Here is a 23,470-nt window from a genome sequence, read left to right as displayed (position 1 = left end):
ACAATAAACAATATTAAGTCTTATTATGAATGTTACCAGGGACAGTGTGTGAGGTTTACTTGAATGCATTATTTTCGGCTACTCTGTAGGTGAAGACCAAGTGATATTTGTAAGTAACATAAAACCTATTCACGTGAATAAAAGTATTTTTTATGTTGGAAGGAACTTGGAGTCATTGCAAAACGTTTGATTAGTATTCATGGCATAAAAGGAAGTTATTTTCAGGGTAAAGGAATTTGTGAAAAGATAATTGGTTAGACCAACATTCTCATTAACCTAATTTGCATTAAATGTGCTACTGTGAATTGTAGTTATTGCTTTTCCATTTGAAAGGCATGCTTTGTTAACTGATTTAAAGAGCCTAGTTAAACTGCAGTTTAAGTCATAGCCTTTAATTCAGCAATACAATATGAAAGTGAGGATCTATTATTACCAACTTTGTGAGTGTGGAGAATCATAAACCAGTTCTTGATCCCAGACGATTTTCCTGATGAAGTGGGTTTGTTTAGCTGCTTTGCATCTGGTCATTCTCAGATACCAAAAACATTTGATTAATCCCTTAGTTTAATCTTGCTCCTTTATAAGAGCAGAGGAAACTCTTATTTCCTCTGTGACAGCATGAGAAATAGTTGAAAGAGTCTTGGGGATGTTGGATGAAAAAACTTATGCCTTTTTTTCTAATGGTATGAAGACTTTGAGGATCACTTGGTTGAACTATTTTTCAATGAAACTTCTTTGTATATGTTACTAAACAGACCCTTTAAAATATGAGCTGTTAAAACATCAATTAATTTGCACATTTTCATACCCATTTTAAAATCATGAGACTGAAGAATGAATTTGGATTTCTTTAATTTTCAGCTTCAGTTATTACTCGTTAACAGTATTTTAGATGTTTTGAAACACAGAGCTTTATTTACTGCTGTGCTGTGCACAATGAGGAAGGCAGCATATTTGTCAGCAGTGAGTCAGCTGTGAGTGCGCCAGTGAAGTATTTTCATCTGCTGATGGGTACAGGAACAAAGGATCTTATTTTCCTATACTGCTGAGCATACCCAGTGGTCATGGAACTTGGTGTTTGTGAATTGTATGAACTAAACATTTACAAAATTAGGCTGCTTCTTAGATAACTAAATGTTAACTTGAGCGCTTAGTTTTAATTATTTGCACTTATGCTGTTTGACTTCAGCTGTTTTAAGATGGTAATATCTGGAGGAGTTGAATGTAAACCAAAGACTCGCTGGTCAGGTAAGGCTGGATGTCAACCCCATAATGCTGAACAATATTGGATAAGCCTAATGGAAATAGGGAGATGCAAATTCAAGCTGAACATGGTAGTGGTCATAAATACCTATATAAAAGCTCAGCTGAGAAGGTCACTTTCTTCCTGGAATGGTTCTGAAGATGACGATGATGAACATGTCAGGCACACAGTATGCATCTGCATCAGGTACGTGAGTGCATTGCGTACCCAAGGAGCATACATGAAATGCAATGATTTAGACACGCACTTTAAATGTTAAAAAAAAAAAAAAGCCACGGCCAATTAATTTTACCTTCCAGCTTGGAGATAGTTGGGGCTCCCTTTTGTGTTTGGCAAAGAAGCATGCCAATTTTGGTACTTACTCATTCTGTTTGCAAAACAGAAGCTGGCCGATGGTTGCAATATTGAGTAGAACTGCTGAAAGGCTGATCTCCCTCAGCTCTTGGTACAAGCAGACAATGGAAAAGAAACCAGTTTTGGGGACAGCACATTATATGTTGAGACTTTGTATAAGGACTAAGGGCATGATTTGGGAATTGTCAGAGGTGTGATGGGCAGGCAGGAAACTGAGAATCACATGGAAGTTAAATGCTCAGTTGTTGGTAGTGTCATAGAAAACTTCCTGTAGCCCATGTGGAAAGAACGAGCTATTGCTTCTCAGCTACCTGAGAGCTGCTGAATAGAGCTGCTGAAACTGCTCTTTGTTCTCAAACGGCATGGTCAAGAAGGTGGGTGTCCCACACTCTGCATCAGCAACATCTTTGCTCTCTGGTACTCTAGACCTTTGGCCATCATCTTGCAACCCTAGTCTTTCAGGTTTTGTGTGTCATATACCTTACTAATTTTTTTGAGTTCCTAGTATTGTTGTATGATGGTTTTTTGTTGGGTTGGTTGGTTGTGTTTTTTCGGTGAATAAACTCAGAGGAATGTATTTCACATGGTACTGCCATAGAAATGCCACATCTAGAACAAAATAATAAGCCAAGTCCCCTTTGTAGTAAGAGGAAGTTCCTTGTGTCTTAGAAGAACATGGTAGGAGGTTAGAAGATCCTGTGTAACTAAGGTTACTTATGTAGCTTAATTAGCCCTATATAAAGTTTAATTCAGTCCCTTATGCATATGAAGTTTAGGGATCAGTGACTTTTTTTGATGGCATGCTGGAGTAGGGAAAAGTTCATGGAAGAGAGAGTCTGGGGAATTTAGCTACCAGACAACAAGAAATCTTTACTTGGTCTGTACAGACTGATTTTTTGGGATATTTATAATCCATTTTGAGAGATTTGCATGGTGATAGAGAAGGTCTATCTATAGCACATTCAGAGCTGTTAATGAAAAATGTACTCTGTGAATACTGTACATATTCAACTTTGCCATGAAAATACTACTTGTTAATATGGTACCTACAACTTCCTCATTAATTTTGAATTTGTTGCACCTTTTTCAGTACTGTTTTGCAAATAGGAAATAGAAAATTCTTTCTATAGTACTTTGGCGTAAAGTTTAATATTTTGAGTGCAAGCAGCACTGAAGTTAAATGCAAATTTTTTTAAGACATAATTTTTATTGATTGAATTTATTTCTTGGGAACTTTGGAGAGAGCCTCTTGGTTTTGGTTGGTTTTTTTTGTTGTTTGTTTGTTTTTTAATATTTTTTCTGTTTCTTTTCTGTAGGAGATTCCTTTACGCAATTCCGATTTGCTGATGAGAAAGAATGGGATAGAGAAAGCATATGCCATAAGCAGGTAACAAAATTATCATTCAAATGAGTTTGTATGGATGATCCCCTGCAAAGAATACCTAGGCAGTTGTGCTTTCAGCAACGAATTGTTTAATAACACCCTTTGTTTTGTATATGTTTTTTTCATTTATCTCTAATGCTGGAGGCTCTTCGATCTTATCCTTTTTTTTTTTTTCCCCACAATGAAAAATAATGAAAGCAGCAGGCTAGGAGTTTAAGTAGCATTGGAAGAAAAGTACAAGCAAATCTATCTACTGAAGGGAAAATAAGGGTAACTGTGCTTGAGTGTCTCTTGAAACATACATATATATTCAAATTTTTAAAGTTTGCAATTTATTTCCTAAATTATTGACAATAATTATTCCCTGGGAAGTGAAATTTAAAGGTACATTAAAGTTGCAAAGTCAAATTAAAATGAGCTAATAAAATCAAGTGCAGCATTTGTTTAAACCATCATATGTTTGTTCAGTGAAAAACAGTCTTTCAATGACTGTTTATTCTTTTCTTATCGGTTCCTCCTGCTCCCAGTGTGTAGGATGTCAATATCCAGAATATTAACGTCTTGATAATTTCCTCATAGACTTGTCATTTAGGTGATTTGAAAGCATTAATTAGTTTCTGAATGGCTAAAGCCCTTGTAAGCAGAGTGAAGGATGTTGCCAGTGGATTTCACAAATACTCTTCTGGCTGCCCATGACGCATCTGTGCAGTTCTGGTCCCACACTCTTGCTCGCCAGGAACTGGTGGTGTGTTGGGTGGGCACGTTCTTTTGCCCCTGTCCCTACCAAGCTGCAGGCATTTGTCCTGCCTCCTCCAAATCAGTTGCTTCAAACTCTTTACTGATTCTCACTGATCTTACATCAGTTTGAAATAGTTTACTGCACTGGCCACCATTGCTCATCCTTTAATTTCTTATTTTAGTCCAGGAGCCTGGCCCAGATGGTTTCACGGCGTTATCTAATTTTTCATGTTGTCTCTGGTCTTCAACCTGTTCTCTCCTTTTTGTTTCTGACCATCTTTCTTTCTCCTGAAAGCTGGATCTGAGTCTTATTTTCATCCTAGATGCACTTTGCCAAATTCTTTGCCTTTGCCTCTTGGCTCACCTGTCTCAAGTTCTTCACCTGTCTATACATTATGTACAAGAAGCTATTACAGAATTGTAAACTGAAGTGATTACAATGAAACAAAATAAAGCAGAAAAGGCATAAAAATAGTTGCAGAATAACTAGATATTTCCTAGGAAATAGGCTTCACAGATTCAAAGATGTTTGAGTTGGAAAAGCCTGTTATATCATTGTCAACTTGCAGAACTGTTTCCTACTTTGGATTTTCAAGGCGTTGTCTAAGGAACGTTCCATATATACCTTGTTTAAAACTTCATCCTCTGTTTTTAAACCTTTAAGTGATAATTTGCATTGTGGGTGTTTATATGGTAATTTAGCCAAACTGCTTTGAAACTGTAATTTAAAACTATAAATTCCTGCTATTATTGAAGATATCTTTTAGATGCTGTGTATTCATTAGATTGTTCTTCACATTCCTTGAATGTGTGGAACAGGAGAATGTAATAGATTATTCACTGTTATTTTTTTTTTTAATACATATGTGCTGTGTGTTGAACTACGTTTCAGTTCTCTGCGCTTTCTGTTGACTGCCAGTCACTGGTCCAGGCCCTTCAGGAATTGCCTCTACACCTGAGGCTGAATGTAGCTGCTGAACTCGTGCAGGTAATGCTGTGAAATGCTGTAAATATTTTAAGTTAAATAATCTATGCAAGAATGATTACTTTAAACTTGGTTTTCAAACATAAGTTGGATGTATTTTATAATTAAATACATTTCTTGAGACTGGCATGTCGAATGGCAGGTAATGCAGGATACCCCTTTGCCAGTACTGTCTGTGACTTGTTGGCTTTAAAAAAAATGCTTCGATGTGCAGCACATGAGATTTGAAGGCAGGTATCTGTGTGTTTGACATGGAATGATTGCACTGGTTTGTCTATATGCTTCTCTTGTTAGCAGCTGTTAAAAGCTTGCAGCAAAATTCTGAAATTGCTTTCCCATTCTTTTCTGTTCATTATTTTAATTAATTGTGATATATTCTTCTAAATAGCCAATATCAACATAAATGTTTATTCCATGAATCAAACTTGCATCTGTGTTAGAACAGGTAGAACTGTCAATCAAACAGGTGAAGAAAATGCATTTATGCTCTGGTGAAGAAAAAGAAAGGGAAGAGAATTTTAAGAAAAAAATGTTTCTTCAGACTGTAAAAAAGAAAATACTCATAAGTGCAAATGAACCAACGAAACTTGAGTGTAAAACCAAAGTTCTTAAAAAAAGATCTACCTGCTCAATCAAGGCAAAGAAACATGACCCTTACAGAAGAAATGTTACTTCTGTTTGGAGTTGCACAAAGTGCTTTGGTGACTGACACAACTGTGCTGTTTCTCAAGAGAGCTCAAATATGTCTGCAGATGTGGTGTCTAAGAGACTCTGCAAATAAATGTTACTTTCAAATACAATTTTCTTCTTAAAAGTTAAAGACCATGACTAGAACTCTTATCAGGGTTATAAAGCATGTATTATGACATTTAATCTTTTTCTTGTAATTCTGGCTGGTGATGTGGTCATAAGATATGCCGCAGTGTTACAAATGCCGGGGCATCCTGATAAAATCAGAATGTGTTCCGTGGTTAACTAATGAGTTGCCATTTCTTGTTTCACTATATGATAATGTTTTGTAATTTGGTAACATTTTTCAAAATATACAGCTATATACTATAACTAAATGACTTTCAGTGACCTATAATACAGTGTGGTTTCAAGAATGGCATTTTGGAGAGAAGATGTAACATGGCATAAAATTTCTAGCCAAATTATGACTTCAGTAATTCCAAAATTCAGACTATTGATGGGATTTCATTACAGAACTAAAGAAAAGTAACTCTCCAGGAAGTGTTTGTGAAATAAAGGAACTTGTTGATATAGCATTCAATCTCATCTTCCATAATGAGGGATAAAAGGTCTTTGTATTTTGTAGTTGTTTCTGTACAAGCCTTATCAAGATAACTTTAGTTTACATTTACTTCTGAATTACATTCTGCTGAAACTCATTGTACCTTCTTAAGTGATCAAATGCAGGAAATATGAATTACAATCCAAATTAGAATGGTGAAAGTGGGGTTACTCATTAGAAAGACTCAAGTTCGTTCTTGTACTCTTAGGCATCAACACCCGTAGAGCTCCCACAGATGAAATCTAAAATCATTGAAGATGGCAAGAGGAGGGAGCCGCTGTTCCGACAGTCTCTGGCTCAACGTGAAACCGTGCTGGCCTCTCATCCTGTTGGTGATTCTGTTGCTCCATCAGAACCTGGAAGCAAAAATGCTCCTAGGACAAATGCAGGAGAACCATTTCAGGGAGCTCATCCACCATCAATGCAAGAGACTGACCATTTGGATGAAGAACTAGATATTCTCCTAAATCTAGATGCTCCCATTGATACAGAAAACAGACCGGTGTCAGGAGCATTATCCTACAACATAGCAACTGAGAAAGAGCTGAAAATGGATCATAAGGAAAATGGTAAGGTTTCTCTTCTCCTCAGCATGCCCTTATTTAATTTCCATTTCTGTTTTGCTGATGTTTCTGAACTCTCAATTAGCCAGTCATCAAACAGTACTGCTGTCATTACCTCTGTCATACTGCCTTTCATTTATCTGGGGTTGTTCTCTGACCCATTTGTTCCTTTTCAATTTTAACTCCCCACTGAACTAAAGTTTCGCCATTGTCAGTTCATTTTAAGTATTAAGAGAAATTCTTCTGCAGAAGAGCATTGGTCTTACGATTCAGCAATATTTTAAATTAAAAAAAAATAAATGCACGGCTGGAGAATTTTAGTGAAAGGAAGATAAAATAAAGTTTTTATGTAACACTATCAGGCCTTAGTTCACTGTGCTAATAGTATACAGAAGACTTGACAGCTCTTTCTGATGGCTTGTTATAAATCCTGGTTTCACACTTTACTAGTATTGATTTAAAAAAAAATCAATTTAGTACAGAAACAAAACATATACATTTTTGTACTTCAGAAAAATTGGCAAACCCTTTTGTTTGCATTCCTAGCAGTTACACTAGCGTTTGTCAGTTATGATGGAGATGGTTTGCTGTTTCTCCCCAGTCTACAATTCTGTAAAGTAATTTTTAGCGTGTATGATTTTCCTCTGCAGCGGACAGGACTGTGAACAGAGAAGGCGGGGGTGGGGCGGTCACATAGAACCTGCTGCAGCCCAGGCCCTGCCTCCTTCAATCAGACAGAAGCCACATTGCTCTGGTTGAGCTCAACAAGCTGCCTCTTTTTATTTATTTATTTTTTTTTAAATTGTTGCTACTATTTTTGGAATATGACTTGCTGTACTTCAAGACAGAGATTAAATAGAGTCAGCTGTGCATTAAAAAGCAAAATGATCTGGGACAAAGAGCTGGTATGGAATGTTTCTAGATACTCAATTCTGTTCTTTTCACTTTTTCTAGACTCTTTAAAACTAGACATGCCGAAAGACAAGGGTACAGCATCACAACAGAGTACATCTAAAAACGTTACTGAGGAAGAGCTTGAAGACTGGCTGGACAGCATGATTTCATGAAGCTCAAATTTCTTATATGAATAGTTGAATATAGCAAGCATTAAGTAGGAAGTTCAATCTTCCTTTATCTGCTCATTGTTTTCTTTATCTTTTCACTTTGTTTAGTGTACAAACAGCTGGTTTTCTTTGCTAGCACCTAAATTCTGTGCAACCAAAATTCATTTAGATGCAACTGAAAATTGTTTAAGACTAATATTCTTATAGAGGTGTAAAATTTATGATGAAATTAATTAGGGGTTTCTTCGCTAATGATGCATGACACAGCACATGAAGAGCACATTTATTTCAGCTTGTACTTGCTATACGTAGTCCTTAAAATAAAGCTATGAATGAACAATGAATACGTGTATTTTTAGTCACCATCCCCATGCCACATCTCCATATTGTAGAAGAATGAGAAAGAAGACAGCAAAGGTAATATTTGGTTTATAATACTTTATTGCAGTGGGCACTTTTTATTAGAAGAAAAAATGCATAATCCTAGTAACTTCTACTTGCAGGTGACCATCGAGCATTGTTTTGTTTTGGCCTAAGATTTTAATTGTATTCATTTTGAAACAGTGTATGTCCTTTAACAGCAGCATCTAATAAGCTGTTATTGAAGGTAGTATATAAACAAACTTCAAGTGTAATTTCATACAGAAAGACAGACAAGCAATAATGGATCTGTTCGTCGAACACTAACACAAAAAGTTTGCATAGCTATGTCTACAGAGGTTTTAAGGCACTTAATGTTTCAAGGTTGACAAAGTGTTTGAAAATGTATTCTTTGCTTTAAGCATTTCAAGCTGTATCTTAATACATTCACTAGCAAATACTGGGGGGCGGAAACTGAACAGCAGTTAGTTAAAGTATCTTTTCTGAGGCATGGCCTCTGATGTTCAAGTTCTTAAATGTCTAATGTGCAATTAAGACACCTTTTAGCCCTTTCAAGTGTACTGCCAAACACTGGGTTAACGATGTGGTTAAGAAGTTGTTATAATTTCAGACCGTGTTTGAACTGGAAGGCTTAAGTTCATCAGGCATAGTTTTTTCTTTTCTCAGTAAAGTTCCAACAGAAGACCTGTTCATATACGGTAGGTACAAAAAGTTTATGAAATAGTGTCGAGTTGTATATATGTCTTGAAGTTTAAAGACATTTAAAGCAAATACAAGCTGTGAAATTACACAATGACAATAAAGGAAGTTTTTTTGTATACTAGATCTTAACAGTTCATCAATAAATTATTTATTTTGTGATATTAGCCAAGTTGATCCTCATACTGTTTCCGGAAGCAGTCCCCTGCTGGGAAGAAATCCCAGCATCTTTCTTGGTACATCTTCCACACAAATGACTCCTAAAAATGATAAAGAGTATTTATTTCAACAGACACATTGCAGTGAGTGCTCTAGAGAAACTTCTACCAGGAATCAGGTACAGGGCCTGTTACTATGGAGCAGAACTGTGAAGACATTGAAACTCAAGAATATTTGTGAAAATATTGTTCTGCACTTTTCTTGATTCAGTACTACTGACATTTAAACCCTATTAGAAAAATTGTGTAAGTGTAAATTTCAGTCTAGTTATATCAGAGCAAACATCTCCACAATCTGTATATATAAAATGTGGTTTAGTTTGCTTGGAAAACATTGAAGGATAAGGTACTTCTGTAGTGCTTGCTTAACAGCTGCTTATTTGAAAGAAGATATATTCCATCCTATTTATTTTCCTATTTATTTATTTACATTTAGGGCCTAACAACACTAAACATAACATACACACATCCATATACCTATATACCTATATTTTTTTATATATATATATGTATGTGTTTGTGTGGATTTAGGCTATAGTAACTACTTCGTCTTTTGGGAATAAACTACAACTGTTATATTTCAGGGTTTCATTTCAGAGATAAGATGACAGTAAGGTTACTAGTAACTGACTTCTGGCAGTTCAGTGCTGGGCAGAACAACACACTTCTGCAGCTCATCCCCTCCCTGTTTTTTTTAACCCTTCATTTTCTTTTACATGCAGAAGACATACATCATCTCCTCTCCTTGGTGGTACATCAGTTCCACCTTGTGGTACACAGCTACAAGTCTGGAGAAGATAAAAAAGCTGCACTATAATCTTAAGAAAAAAACCATAATTTTCTACTCACCTGACCAGTATGCTCAGTTTCATCCTTGTTAATGAGATACATTAAAAAGAACCTGAAACAAGCACATAACGTGGGTATTAATGCAGAAAAGGTAACATCTCTGCCTAACCTCTCCTCGACTGGGGTAATGTGAGGGAGATTACACCAAGCAGCAAAGGATGTTATTATATTAGGTGTCTAAATTGCCTATGTTAAAGGAGAAAAGTTCTTCCTCCAGCACTTCTGTGGAAGTGTGAACAGATGTAAAATCTGTGGAAGTAGCAAAATGTGATTTAGCATTTTCTTCATTTCAGTGCTAGGAGCAATACCTGGGTTAGGCATATGCCAACTCCTATACACAGATGTTCCACCATCTCACCTTGGAAGAAGTTACTATGGAGACTGTGCAAGAAGTCAGAAGTGTGACAAACACTCAGCTGCACCAAATGCTTAATGCCATACAGCTCATAAGCTGAGCCTATGTGAGCTACCTGGGCTCACCCAAACATGGAGAGTTTGAAGGGATGAGGACAGCTGTTGAGCACTAGCAATGGTCCGTTTAAATGTAACACAGCTCTTCGTCAGCCACATTTCATGCAGTGTATTTGGAATTAAACTTGGTAGTGCTTTCATTGTAAAGTAAGGACTTTAATTAGAGAAATGTTAAAGGGCAACCAGGTTAGAAAGATTGTTCAATGTATATTCTAATATTAAGGAAATGGCCTTTTTTAATTTACTGTAAATTACATGTTCGCATATACTAGTTAAGCAATTTAATATAGTAAGAAAAGCTTGGAGGTTGTAGACTGGTAAAACTGTGGCTGTTAATGGAAATTTGCCTCACAAAAGTAATGTGCATTGATTTTGCAGAGTCAGTTGCTATGCAAGGAATAATGCGCCTCCACACCAGGAGGCTTTCAAAAATTTAGCTGCAGTATTCCAAAGCCAGGCTAATAGATACCACCAGCTCAGCTCCTTTGGTTCTACTGGCACTCATATAATTATCGTTATTGTACGAGTAACCAATGCCGCCAATTTAACTTTTAAAATATCCTCTTTGATCTGCTCTGTATTTATTATACTAATGGAAGTAGAAAATCACTGTCTCGGGAATCTGGGCAACAAGCTAAACACAACTCCTGATTGCTTCAAGGTTTCCGAAAACTGCACTGTCACTGGAGTATAGGATTAGACTTGTACATTATTTTTGGTAGCTTATCTTTGAAGAATCTTGCAGAAATGCTTTTTTTTTTTTTTTTTTTTTAAATCTTGACATTTTGGTTTGGGTTTTCTTTTTGTCAAATTGAGGCTACTTTTTAATGGTCTCATCAATGTTATCAAGCCCTTAAAAGTCACAATCAAAACTTCCAAACTGAAGCAACTTATTAAACTGTTCTTCCCTATCATTCCACATATCTGGGTTTCCTTCCAGAGGAATAAGGAGTTGGTGTGCCTTCAGGTCTCATTCCACTAAGGTAGTTCATGTAAGGTGATCACCAGCAGTGTGGAGCAGAGGAGGGGAGACCAGAAAGGAATGGAGATATTCCTTAGTTCTATGGAATTCTGTTTTAGGATTGTCAGCAATGTGTGTGTGCACTAAATTACTCTGGAGCTGAGAGGTCTATTTATCATAATTCCAGTAGTAAAATATACTTACAGGTAGTTTGCCAAGTTGTGTTCTTGCAAAGTATGTGTTTCAAAGCCATGTGGGGTTGTGTCAAAATAGTCATTGCCGATTCCACAAATAAAACATTTGGTCTGGAAACACAAGTTGTGGTTACAAAATAATTTTAACTCAAAGACACTATTTTAACTGGTAACAATCTAGATGAATAGAGTAATAAAAAAATGTAATGTGCTTACTCATACCTCCATATCTTCTTTCACTTGTTCTTGCTGGTCTCTTAATTCACCAAAAGCATCAATAATCAGACCTATTTCAAATGGAAGATTAGCAACACTTTAGTCCTTAGCAATTTTCATATTTCAAGTAATACCTGTCAGACATCCTCTACTGTCTTTGGAGGTCAGTGTAGTTATGTTTAGGTTGAACAGTTCAAGTTACTATCTATCAATTTCCAGACATCCAACATTTGTTTACACTGCACTCTTAGCAGGAAAAATTTCTCTTACAAAGAAGTACAATCTTGAGAGTGGAAACGCTTCTCTGTACTTAAATTTTGGTCAATTTAAGCTTCCATGATCTCAGCTCTTTTGTTCCTATGAAAAAAATTCATTTTCATCTCCTTCTCATAGAACTCTTGTATCCCAACTTTCGTTCAACAAAGACAACTCTGCTCCCGCAGCCTCCTGGCCAGTTTGGGATACTGCTTCACATTTGAAGCATTGTTCCTCTGCTTTCAACGCATTAAGAATAGTGCTGGATCATTAGCGGGACTAGAAGTATTCATAAGTATTCCTCAGTGCAGATGGATTACATTTTTTCTTTGCTACCAGACTGCCATAAAACAGTGGTTTTTTTGCCTGACAGTCTTAGGTTGATTTATACAATGAGTGTTGAATACTGACAGTCATTGAAAGGAGGTCTCGTCCTCTGTAAACCCATTAAAACTGCAGATCATTCTCTAAAGAAAAGAGGAAGTGGGTATGTGGCCGTGGTGACTTTCTCCCTGTCCTTTCCCCTTTGCAATGGAAACATCTCCGTTCCCCAGCCAGCTCTGGTGGTTCTGAACCAAAGGTGTGACACAAAGTGTCTACACCACGGCTCCCCGAGGTTACATGGTTATTACAGGTGGAACAGTGATCCTGCACATTGCTAGGTAACTGTCAGCGTGTTCATAGACACCACAACCCAGGTAAGTTCTGTTCCTTGTGCTTTGTGTAGTACTTGGGACAATACATTATTTATTAATTAAGTACAAAATCATTACTTTCAGAATTAATTATTTTATCAGATCAGAAAGAAGTCTTCACCGCGATACTGATAAATTTACCTCAAACACAGACATAGCATTGCAGAACTTCAGCAAACTAAATTCCAATAGTCTCTACTAAGGTAAGTGACCGTACCTTGAATAATGGCCAGTAGGATAACAATCACAAAGAAGAAAAATGTGATGTCAAAGACAATTCGATACATTTCATAAGGGTCTCCAGCAGGATCCTCAATCTCATCTCCAATGCCACCACCAGCTCTTACACCCACATACATGTGAAACAGGTAACACTAAAAAAAAGAGAGGCAAATTACAGGTATATTTACCATAACACCTGATTGTGTTCAGGTTTCGTGTGGTTTTTTGTTTGTTTTGTTTTGAATGATTCTGCAAGTGACAGTAACAAAAACCACATAATAACATTCCTCACATGTCACATACACTGCACCAGAAATCTGTTATTTTAACTAATGTGATTACATCTTCAAGTACACTTGGTAAGAAGGGGAGTCAGCATCACTCTCTCCTCACTCCCTAGGACTTAACTTACAGACTAAGACCACTTGGGGGGCATTTTTCTTGTATCTGTTACTGTATTCAATTATATTCTACCCCTTATATTAATGCCTAAGGTTCTAGCTTGCTCTGAGTAAGCAGAGGACAAGCTTTAAAATCTTGTAATGGAGTTTAGAAATTTTGGCAAATGTTGTCATAAAATAAATAGTGACATATTCACAACAGGTAGATCTGTCTGTGTTGAGGTGTTTTCTGGATAATTTCATTTTGCAATACTAGATATCTGGTTTAGTATACTATAAATTACTTGTGATCTGGGAAACATAGCCTGTCTTCTATTTGATGCGGAAGAAAGGACTTTACAAAAACGTCGCTGTGTGTCATATATTTTGAACATATAAGTCTACGTGGGAAAAAAACTTTAAAAATCTGGATATTTATCTATGTAAGTATATTAGAATGGAATCTTCTGCTGGAGTGCTAAACTACTGATATTCCTGTATGAGTCACATACAGGATCTTGTAAAGCACCTTCAGTCACATATTGTATGTTAAAAACAGTGGAAATCTCTAAACCCAGCCAGTGTTCTGAAGTCACTTGAGACAGCAGTGCTTGTGTTAAATAATCATAAAACTTCACAAATTTGATCTTTCATAAACAAATGCTAAACAGAACTATACATCCATTTTTATAATGCAACTTTATTTTTGGTGAAAGATGCTGGCACTAGTTTGTTTAATCATACTTAAAAATGTAACTTGGGATTGATTTGCCTCACTAGGTAGAGTGGTTTATAATGTAATATAGTTTCATTATTCGAATAACTCCTCCCTCTTTTTTATGACCAGACCATTGTATCCAGCTGGCAGAGGGACCAGTTAAATGATAATGCTTAGGCACTTTCCAGAATTCCTCTCATTTGCACATCTGAATTGCACTCAGTGTTTGAAAGAAAGTTCAAGAATAGGGAAGATCATTTTGTGAAGCCTATGACACACCTCTGTTCTGAGGTATTTCATTCTGTCTTTGCCATATGACACAGGACAGAGAGTAACTATTCCATGGAAGAAATGGAGCTGGCCACAGAGTCGGAAGATTACATTTTTAATACCTGAATTTGTGCTGTTCTCTTTACACAGTAAGAAAATAAAGTCCTCTTCATATCATAAAACGTACTGTAGAGTATCTTTTAATATTATATAAATAACATTCTGTGGCAACAGATGGAAATCAGAAGGGAAATTAGTAGCATTACATTATCACCCATAATAAGTCTTAATTTCCCTCTACTCACCCTCAGCTTCTTACTTCATGTCTGAATTACTAACTGGAAGCAGTTTGGAGCATGGTTTTAGAACTAGTGCTAATAGCATCATATAGTTCACATAACCTAAATCAGGATTGGGAAAGCTTGCACACTTGCAAACATTGGAAACAAACTGGGTTTATTTGTGCTACAACAACACAGCTGTTTCTGCATGGCTGACCAGTTTGTAATGAAATTTCCTCCATATAATTTAAGATTTGCCATCTTCTCATGTGAAAGAGTTGCAGCAAATCACAATCCGCAGTATTTAGCAGAAAGTCCAGAATATCCTGCTATACTGGTGAGTGTCATCTATCGACTGTTAAGTTTAAACCAGCAGAGAATGCAGAGGGCATTTCAAGACTATTCACATTTTCAAAATTACATATAGCAAGAAGAAGAGACCCGTGGATTTGAGGAAAAAAGCATCTCTCCCGGCTTATCATTTTATCTGAAGTATCCCTTTGAAAACTGAGGAAGAAATTTGAAGCACACTAGTGATGTTTTAATTACCGTCATCATGTCATCACATTTCATGTCTGGTTCATCTTCATCTTCACTTTTGTTGTAGAATTTGCGGAAGAAGTTGAACGCCACAACAGTGTAAAGATACACTACTACAGCAAGGAGTCCTACAGTAAGCACAAGCTGTGAACGGAGACATGATATGAAAGTAGGTTTTAATTTCATTTTGTCCGAAGAGATATGATAGCTCAGTGCATTAAGTATTGGAAATGTATCATATTGTACCTTTCCCGATAAGGAAACTAAAGAGAGCAGTTAGGGCAGCTTTGAGGTCTCCCTATTGCTTGGATCAGTGTAGAGGTGTCACTTTACCCTGCTCTCATGTGAAAATCAAAGGGAAAAACTATACCAAGAAATTGAGGTTATTTCCATCTTTCTGAGTTATATGCGTACAAACTATATATCACTGAAGCAAAGTTTCCACTCTTTAATTTAAAAGTGAAATTCTAGTAAATTGAAGAACTGTATATACAGTGACAATTAAATTATTAAAAAACCCCTTCATTTAATTTGATAAATAATTTCAGCTGGGCCTTACTATGACTTATCATAGTCTATTTGCTGTTCCACAGCTGGTTCACAAAGCCATCTATACAGCGGATAGAACCCTTTTTAGATAACCAAAGAGAAAGTAATTTTCCAGTCCTGCCTTTAGGCAAATAAGATCCTTAGGTGAAAAAGTTTGTCAGTTAATGAGACTAGATAATATTGGTTGTTGGAGCTGGTGAAGGTTCACCTCTGGAAAGGAGTAACTGAAGGCTGTCTGTTTTTAAAAGTGCAACAGTTGATATTACTCTTTTAAAATAAATGGAAGAGTATTGAACAACAACCTGATTGTCAGTTTATCACTTTCTGCAGATGTGTAAGTATGCTCCCACAGTGAACATTTACATTGAAAATATGCAGCTGTTTTTCAATGTTCATAACTGCTAGCAAGAAAAGCAACAGGATTAGAAAAAGTAATCTTTCCTTGTTAACAATACATACTCAAAGCTGTGGTTTTGAGTTGAAACAGTTTTGAGTATTACATATATGAAAATCTCAAAGAAAATATATCAATCATTAAAGTAAAATGACTTGGGTCATCCTGGAGGAAAAAGAAGGGGATAAAACCAGAGATTTAATTTGTGTAATGACACTGAAAACATTCTCACATTTACTACTTTAGAAACTTCCTTTTCTGATAAGGGAAGAAACTTCCATTGGTCAATTTCTGCAGGAAAAAGACAAAGGATATGTCAGAGTTAAGCTGCGGGGTTTTGTTGGTACGCTAGCTATGAACACAGAGCCTCTAGAAACCAGAGAATGATTCCCTGCATAAGTTTCGGCAATTAGTTTTGGAAGTGGATTTTAGTAATCTGATTTTTGCATGACAAAGTGACATATAAACATTTTCCATAGTGTGAAATGCCCACAGCTCTAAACACATTGAAATCTCAGTGCCCAGTCATTATTACTGCTGTAGCTGAGGACAGATTGTGAATTCTTATTAGTTATCACCAATCAGTTAATCATTGAGCATAGAGGAGTAGCTGCTTAGGTCTTAACTCCTATTCTTGTATTTTTCTATTGTGACAAACCTTCTTTAGCTATCAGCACTCTGTAGGTATAGATTATTATCATTTCAAAGGATTTAACATGTATTAAATGTGCTGCAGAAGAAACAATAGGATCTGTTCTTTAATTCAGTCATGATCAAAATAGATTGCATTCCAATATTTCGTAGGTACCAAACAATTTTTTCCAGTACTGTTACAAAGCACATTCATTTTCAAAGCTCTGTATGTAGCACTAACCTGTTTGCCATTGTGAGTGACTGAAGACAAGATGGTTCGCAATGTCTTGAAACCCATGGCGATATCCAGCAGGTGAGCAGCAAAAAAGAAGTTGTTGTAATGCCCAAGGATGGACATAGTTGTGTACCAAGCCAAGTATAAAAACGACTGCAGAGAAAGTGAACAGTGACGAAGTGTTAGCGGGTGCTAATGTGCACTGTCGGATTCAGAATATAGCTCACTTCTAGTCACGAAATAAAGTAATACCATCATGATCTGATTGGAATCACAGTCTGAATGCAATACCTCTATTTTACATGTTCAAAATGACTGCCCTACTCTGTCTTTTACCATCTTCACTGTTCATTTAAGGAGTGTTTATTGCTTAGTTATGCTAATGAGACCTCTATCTTATATATTTAAAGGCAGTCTTCAGCATATATGTTATTAACATCAAAATCCCCTACCTTTAAACTGTTTCGGTTGGAGAGCTTGCTACACAATACTTTAATTTTTAATATGGATTCCAGAGGAGAGAAAATACATTGTATTTCTCTTGAGACACTTCACTCTGTTTAAGTCTCAGACCATGTCAACCAGGACACCCAGAAAACCTGACACATAAAGCAGCTTGTGCTTTCAACAGGCAGCGAACCTGAAGCCACTTTGATGTGAAAGCTCTTATTGAAGAACAGTGGCTCAGTTTGCTTTACGGGCACAATGAATTTATACATCTTCACTTGATTCACCTCGGCCTTCTTGTTTGTTTGGGAATGCTCAAGAGGATGCAAAAAGAGAATTCACTCACACACACACACACACACACAAGGGAATTTTAATGCAAGCATGGTCCTTTCAAGTGAGAAGGTATGAAAGAAAATAATTAACCAACCATGGCAAACACAGGCTTCAAGAATAAAAAATGATAACTTTCTGTAGACTGTGCTTTATTTTAGAAAAGATAGCTTTGGTTGCTAAATTGATTTCTACAAAATTGAATGAATGTACCATTAAATTCCAAAATGCTGACATTGTATTAATGGTGAGGAGATGCCTACTGCCATTTGGAATCAAAAAGACAATTATCACATAAATTAAAGCAATTTCATACACCACAAGCCATAAAAATATTTTAAAATGGCGCTGTAATGCAATGTTATTTGTGTATGTTTGTTTAAAATAAAAGCAGATGGTGGAAGACATACAATCATTCTTGGAGTAAAGCAAAGCATAATTTTATAGGCTAATATACTCACATTATCAGTGAAAACAACTCCAAGCTTCCAAATGTGGTACTTTGTATCAATGGAACTTAACCTAGGAAATACAAAAATTTTGAAATGCATCAATGTCAAAATTAAGTAATTAATTCTCTAAGTAAAAACAACAAACTAGGATTGGTGCTTCACATTTATTTGCTGAAGGTGGTGATATACATTACCTGTTGATTTTTTGAGTGATGTATTCATTGTATAATGAGTATTCATTACCTCTACGTACACGCACAGTTTCTAAACCATTGAAACTGGTGGAGTCATTTCAGTAGAAGTGATACTGCCATACTCCAGACTTACAAAAATTAAAATGCTTGTCAAAAGTAGCAAAATTTGGAACCCAAATTATTGAATTCAAGAGACAAGTTGTTCTGTCTAGTGTAATATGTTGCCAAAATTACGGAGAGAAAAGTGGATGCCTTCTGCAAGATTCCAAATACTCAGTTAGCCACTAGAGCACACGCAAATGGAAAACCTTCTGTGTGCCTTAAGTACCGAGGAAACCAAACTCTTGTAGGAGCCTAAATCATCTGGGACTTGGATACTGTCAAACTCTCATCTTCACTGATGGATTAAGTCAGGAAAACATTTTTTTCTAGATACCTGGCATCTACATATTTGTTATCAATACTTTTTCTGTCTTTTGGTTTATATATTAACTGTGTTATAACACCTAAAAAACCCAACCAAACAATGCTGCGTTGATTATTGTTTAAAACAAAAGATTGCCTGACTCAGCATCAACTCATGATTTTTTTCTGACTTAGATAACAGAGGTATAAGTTTATTTTTGAACAAACAAGAAGGTTTTTTGTTTTACTTCCACATTAAGGAGAATTCTCCATTTGAGTTTTCCATGCCGAGGAAAACATCGCTGCAGTTCCAATATAAAATCAGGTTTTATATTTGATGGTGCAGTTATGTCAACACATAATTTGTCTGTGAATCTCAAAATCATACCATGACACCAGAGATGCCTCTTCTGGTTCGCTCTCTTCCACTGGGCTAAAATCAAGGGCACTTTTGTCCAAACCCAGAAGTTCTGCTATGCGCTCTGCTCCGTATAAGTCTCCGTACTTATTAATAACCTAAGAATGTAAGAAGAGAAACTTTTGCTTTGAGAAGGACCTTGGTGACATTCACCCTACTTTAAAAAAATACTTAAAAAAAAAGTCTCTCTCACAATTAGCACTACTATAATAGTCAGAACTCCCAGGAAGCCAGGCAGGGGGAGCATGAAAAAAGGAAAATAGAAGCATTAAAGGCTATTATCTAAAAGCTTAGGTATAATTTGCCATCATTTAAGATGGCATGTTTTTCTTTTTTTAGAGGGATGAGGGGGCTTTGTATCCTAAAGATGACAATGACTGTAAATTAGACCTGTGTGCCTGAGTGACAGCACAAAGTTATTTTGAATGCCCGAGTCTGGGAAGGAAAGCACAGCCTTGTGTCTTCCTCCCTCCTCCCACCTACGCTGCAGCTGCCTGTTCACCAAGACACCGCAACAATGACTTCCATAAAACAAATTGCAGTTCTCAATTATTTGTATATTAATGTGTACAGAAGTATATCACACAGATACCCGAATTAACTGACTAGCAGATTATTGCTGTGACTAACATAATAGAAATATAAAAAGCCTACCTTTCGTTTTACAAATTTGTCCCAGTAATTGTTAGGAAAGGACCTACACAGGTAAGGCAAAGATATTTCAAGTTATTTGACTTTGACAAGTTCTTTAACAACAACAACAAAATTTTACAAAGTAGTTCCTGATCACTGCAGATTCTGGTACAATTTAATTCAGTCACACACTGGACTTCGAATTATGAAAACAGTTTGTTTTACACTGGACAACAGCTATCATTAATTATAATTCATTGCAAAATAAAAATCTAGCCACTCCCCCTCCCCCCCTCTTTTCTTTTTCACATCCAAAAAGATGATGATTGGCTAAAAAAGGACAGTAGGCTAAATATTATTACCTAATGAGCCTAACAACTCAATAATAGTAGGGTACCCACTGTAATATCATTCATCTCCAAAATAAATACTTAATTGCTCCTAGCCATAAAATCAGTACAGACAATGATTTTCAGAGGAAAATAAAAGAGTCTTGTACCATAAATGATTTCTAAGTTCACTGGATTACATTTCAAATAGAGGCTCAACACTTGGGAACTAGTAGACAGTTTGCCAACATAAAACTACAAATCAGAAAATATTTTAAAAATCCTAGAAAATTGCTAAGATCATTTGGCAAAAACAGGAGGTAGTGGTAAGTCTGTTCTCAGGTTTATCATATTGTTGTTACTGGATCTGACATCCCAAAGAAAGACAAGGTAAAAAACATTTATAATTCTAAGCTGCAAGACAGTTCAACTAAAGAGCATTTTGCATCATCTGCCTCTGAACAGCCATGTCCACATGGGTAATTTATAGAAAAGCTATTGCCTATACAAAAGAGAAAGAAACAAAGCACTAAATCTTAAGTACTGAGGTGTCAGGGTCTCTTTTATTGAAAATTCCTGGATTTTTTTTCAGAGCAGTGAGCAACCATGATGCTTCTATAAGTAAACAGTTTTATTCAAGAGTGATATTACAACAGACACTAGGAAATACATCAACTTTGACCTGCAAGAGAAAAGATAGTGTTCTCTCTTATCAGTAAAGCTTCCCTGATCTTCAACTGGATCATAAAAAAGTATTTTTCTTGAACTGTCTTATAAATAGCAGTGCTCAGAAACTAGTCATTCTGATGGTCTTACTGTATGTGATGTCAGTTTTGCAGAATGCCATTTAGCAGGAAACAATACAAAATTTAGGTTTTTCTCTCCCTGGATGTAACACTGAGTTCAGCAAATATGCAGCAAGGTAAAAAAGAAAAACAACTTTTTAAACTAAAGAACAGCATCAGTAAGACAAAAACAAAAACAAAAACAAGTGTTAACATTGGAAGAATGAGATTCCAGAACACTGTTCTGCTGGGATGAGAGGAAAGCTTCCCAACTACTATTACATGCTCAACTTTTCTGAATTGAAGTTCTGAATGAAATTACTCCAGCTAAAAGCAAATGGTTCCAGTGACTCAGATGCTACATTCTGGTCCCACATTCTATATTCTTTCTTTCCTTGTTTTCTCAGACTTTTAAGCAAACTATGTCTCTAATATAGCCAGCTTGTGTCTCTTTTACCACAAATATCTAATGGTGTTGCATTTATCAGGGTACCTCTTTTGTTCAATAAATACACAGTACCAGGTACTCTTCAGCAGTGGTACCTGATGGTACAATACCTGCCCTAAACCTTGAGAGTCAGTTGACATCAGAGAGAAGGATTAATCTGCTTAAGTTAGCCTTAATCTTATTGTCAACTTCAGCAGATAGTGCACCATGCTGAGAACAGTCTGTACAGCATGTCGGTTGGGATAAGCTGACAATGTATCTCATTAGTTCATCCTTGGTTTTGCTTACTGGATGTCTAGCTACTTTGCTATCAATAATTAATAAATGACTTAGAAATTAAGCAAGCTCTTCAGTTTCCCAATTACCTTGTACTGTAACTTTAAAATATGCACTATCGGTATTTCCTACTGAAATTAAGGAAAAATTATTGAAATTCAAGTGTAGGAAAACAGAGCATTCAAGAATTTCTGAGATTTTAGACATTCTAGTTTCAATAAAGGTACTAAGGGCACTTCCTATAATGTGAAAAAAAATTAGTATGACTGATAAGATGGGTTTTTTGGCTATTTGGCAGTATATTGTCACTCTGATGCATTTATATGATTATTATCTGCTGACTTGTTTTTATCAAATGCTTATTTATGCCTGCACATACTGGCCACAATTACTTTGTGACTTGTAAATAACTTAATACGACTTCATTCTTTTCCAGCTTTCTGTACTGTCCTTAAATTATGATACTATTAGAGAAAGACAGGAATCCAAGCTTAGGTACACTAGTACCAAAACATGATTCTAGTTGTTTTGATAAATTCTGAAAAATGGCCTGTAGATGACATTGTTTCCAGAGAAGAGAGTTGACTTGCTGTATTTCCCTCTGTCACTCTTACAGACTGTTGCAGCTTACTGGTATTTTTCTTTATCTTGCCTACACTTGCTTGTATCATTCACTCACAGAACAGCAGATGAATCTCCTAAGAAACAGCGTTCGACTACTGCAGTATTTGCTAATGTGTACAATCTGACAGTAATTCCTGTCAGACCTACTTGAATTCTGGGATTGCTATTTTACACTAGATTTACTTCTCTTGTCATATAAAAATTTTATTAGCATGACACGGGAAAGAAAGGCAGGAGAATACCGCTGTCCAATAGGAATGTGAAATTGAGTCACTAAAAGGGATGGAAGTTATCTTTTTAAAACTTTCTCAATAGTGAGCAATGGCTTAATGAGCTATGATATTTATGAATGATTTACATATAACCATTTAATTTTACGTACGGAGTATTTATAACCAGGCGATCCCACTGTCCTTTAATATCATCTTCAGATGGCTGTTCGGTTATGTACAATCCATCAAATTCCAGCTTTCTAGCTACCTCCTTTTCTCTCTTGAATACAACCAGAGGTACCTATGAAAGAGACAGTGGACATCTTTATGATGGCTCATATATTTCTAGAAACCATGATATCTACCTACAGTATTAAGTACTCTTTATAACACTATATAAAACGAAATATCACACTAGCACCTCCCAAAAGCAGAGCAGTGCCCCGTCAGTCTCTGGGCAATGGTCATGTTGGAAGACAAGCTCCCCCTCACAGTTTTCATTGCTGAGCATGACATTACACAGTATGCACTAGCCCTCTGGTCTGTTCAGGTCAATCCAAAACACACACACTGTTATGAAGAATGTTAACTCTATCTCTGTCAGACTGAAGACAGGAGGAAAACATCTACATACTGAATAGCGAAAATTTTTAAACAATTAGGTAAAAATAGGTATTCCAGTATTAGCTCCAAAGCTCACTTTGGGACACAGCCAATGTTCTTTAAAAATAGTAGATTAGTAATAAGATTCAGAACTTGCCTTCAGGCAATAGTATCCAATCACACAGACAAAGGAGATGATGGTATGAATAACTGCCAATGCTCTCAAAGCAGGTGCCATGTAACCTGTACTTTCTTCTAAAACAAAAAAAACCATGCCCTCCTCCTCTTCCTCTTCATCAAAAGAGTTCCAGAGATTAGAGTCTTCCTCTACTTCATCAAGTGGCTCTTCTGTCACCTGGGAGAAAAGCATATTGAAAACACACAAGAAACTTAAAAGCTTTTCCTTTACTAGAATGATGTTTGCAAAGCCTGTTCATGGGAAGATGGTAGAGCATCAGCTTTGAACAGTAATGTCCTTCATTTTCACAGCAGAAGTCTCCACAT

At 36.2% G+C, this 23,470-nt stretch overlaps 2 protein-coding genes across 2 annotated transcripts in view; one reads left to right on the top strand and one right to left on the bottom strand.

Moving 5' to 3' along the window:
* AVEN (apoptosis and caspase activation inhibitor) overlaps window positions 1–7,904 on the top strand; it is a gene marked incomplete at its 5' end in the record, with an annotated part of 99,333 nt that extends 91,429 nt beyond the window's left edge. The window contains 4 exons of the mRNA XM_080346083.1: window positions 2,935–3,005; window positions 4,633–4,728; window positions 6,228–6,588; window positions 7,537–7,904. Of these exons, the coding sequence (XP_080202209.1) occupies window positions 2,935–3,005; window positions 4,633–4,728; window positions 6,228–6,588; window positions 7,537–7,649 (641 nt within the window). The 3' untranslated portion in view covers window positions 7,650–7,904. The remainder of the gene's footprint in view (window positions 1–2,934; window positions 3,006–4,632; window positions 4,729–6,227; window positions 6,589–7,536) is intronic.
* A 986-nt stretch (window positions 7,905–8,890) lies between these two features.
* The window catches only part of RYR3 (ryanodine receptor 3), a gene marked incomplete at both ends in the record, with an annotated part of 242,982 nt that continues 228,402 nt past the window's right edge, over window positions 8,891–23,470 (bottom strand). The window contains 12 exons of the mRNA XM_080345568.1: window positions 8,891–8,986; window positions 9,794–9,845; window positions 11,430–11,530; window positions 11,642–11,706; window positions 12,803–12,959; window positions 15,006–15,140; window positions 16,814–16,960; window positions 18,049–18,109; window positions 19,027–19,154; window positions 19,711–19,753; window positions 22,534–22,664; window positions 23,124–23,321. Coding sequence (XP_080201694.1) covers window positions 8,891–8,986; window positions 9,794–9,845; window positions 11,430–11,530; window positions 11,642–11,706; window positions 12,803–12,959; window positions 15,006–15,140; window positions 16,814–16,960; window positions 18,049–18,109; window positions 19,027–19,154; window positions 19,711–19,753; window positions 22,534–22,664; window positions 23,124–23,321 — 1,314 coding nt within the window. The remainder of the gene's footprint in view (window positions 8,987–9,793; window positions 9,846–11,429; window positions 11,531–11,641; window positions 11,707–12,802; window positions 12,960–15,005; window positions 15,141–16,813; window positions 16,961–18,048; window positions 18,110–19,026; window positions 19,155–19,710; window positions 19,754–22,533; window positions 22,665–23,123; window positions 23,322–23,470) is intronic.

Source organism: Nesoenas mayeri (genome assembly GCF_963082525.1).
Source record: "Nesoenas mayeri genome assembly, chromosome: 5".
NCBI classification, from domain to species: domain Eukaryota; kingdom Metazoa; phylum Chordata; class Aves; order Columbiformes; family Columbidae; genus Nesoenas; species Nesoenas mayeri.
This window is presented reverse-complemented; position numbering and strand designations above follow the sequence as displayed.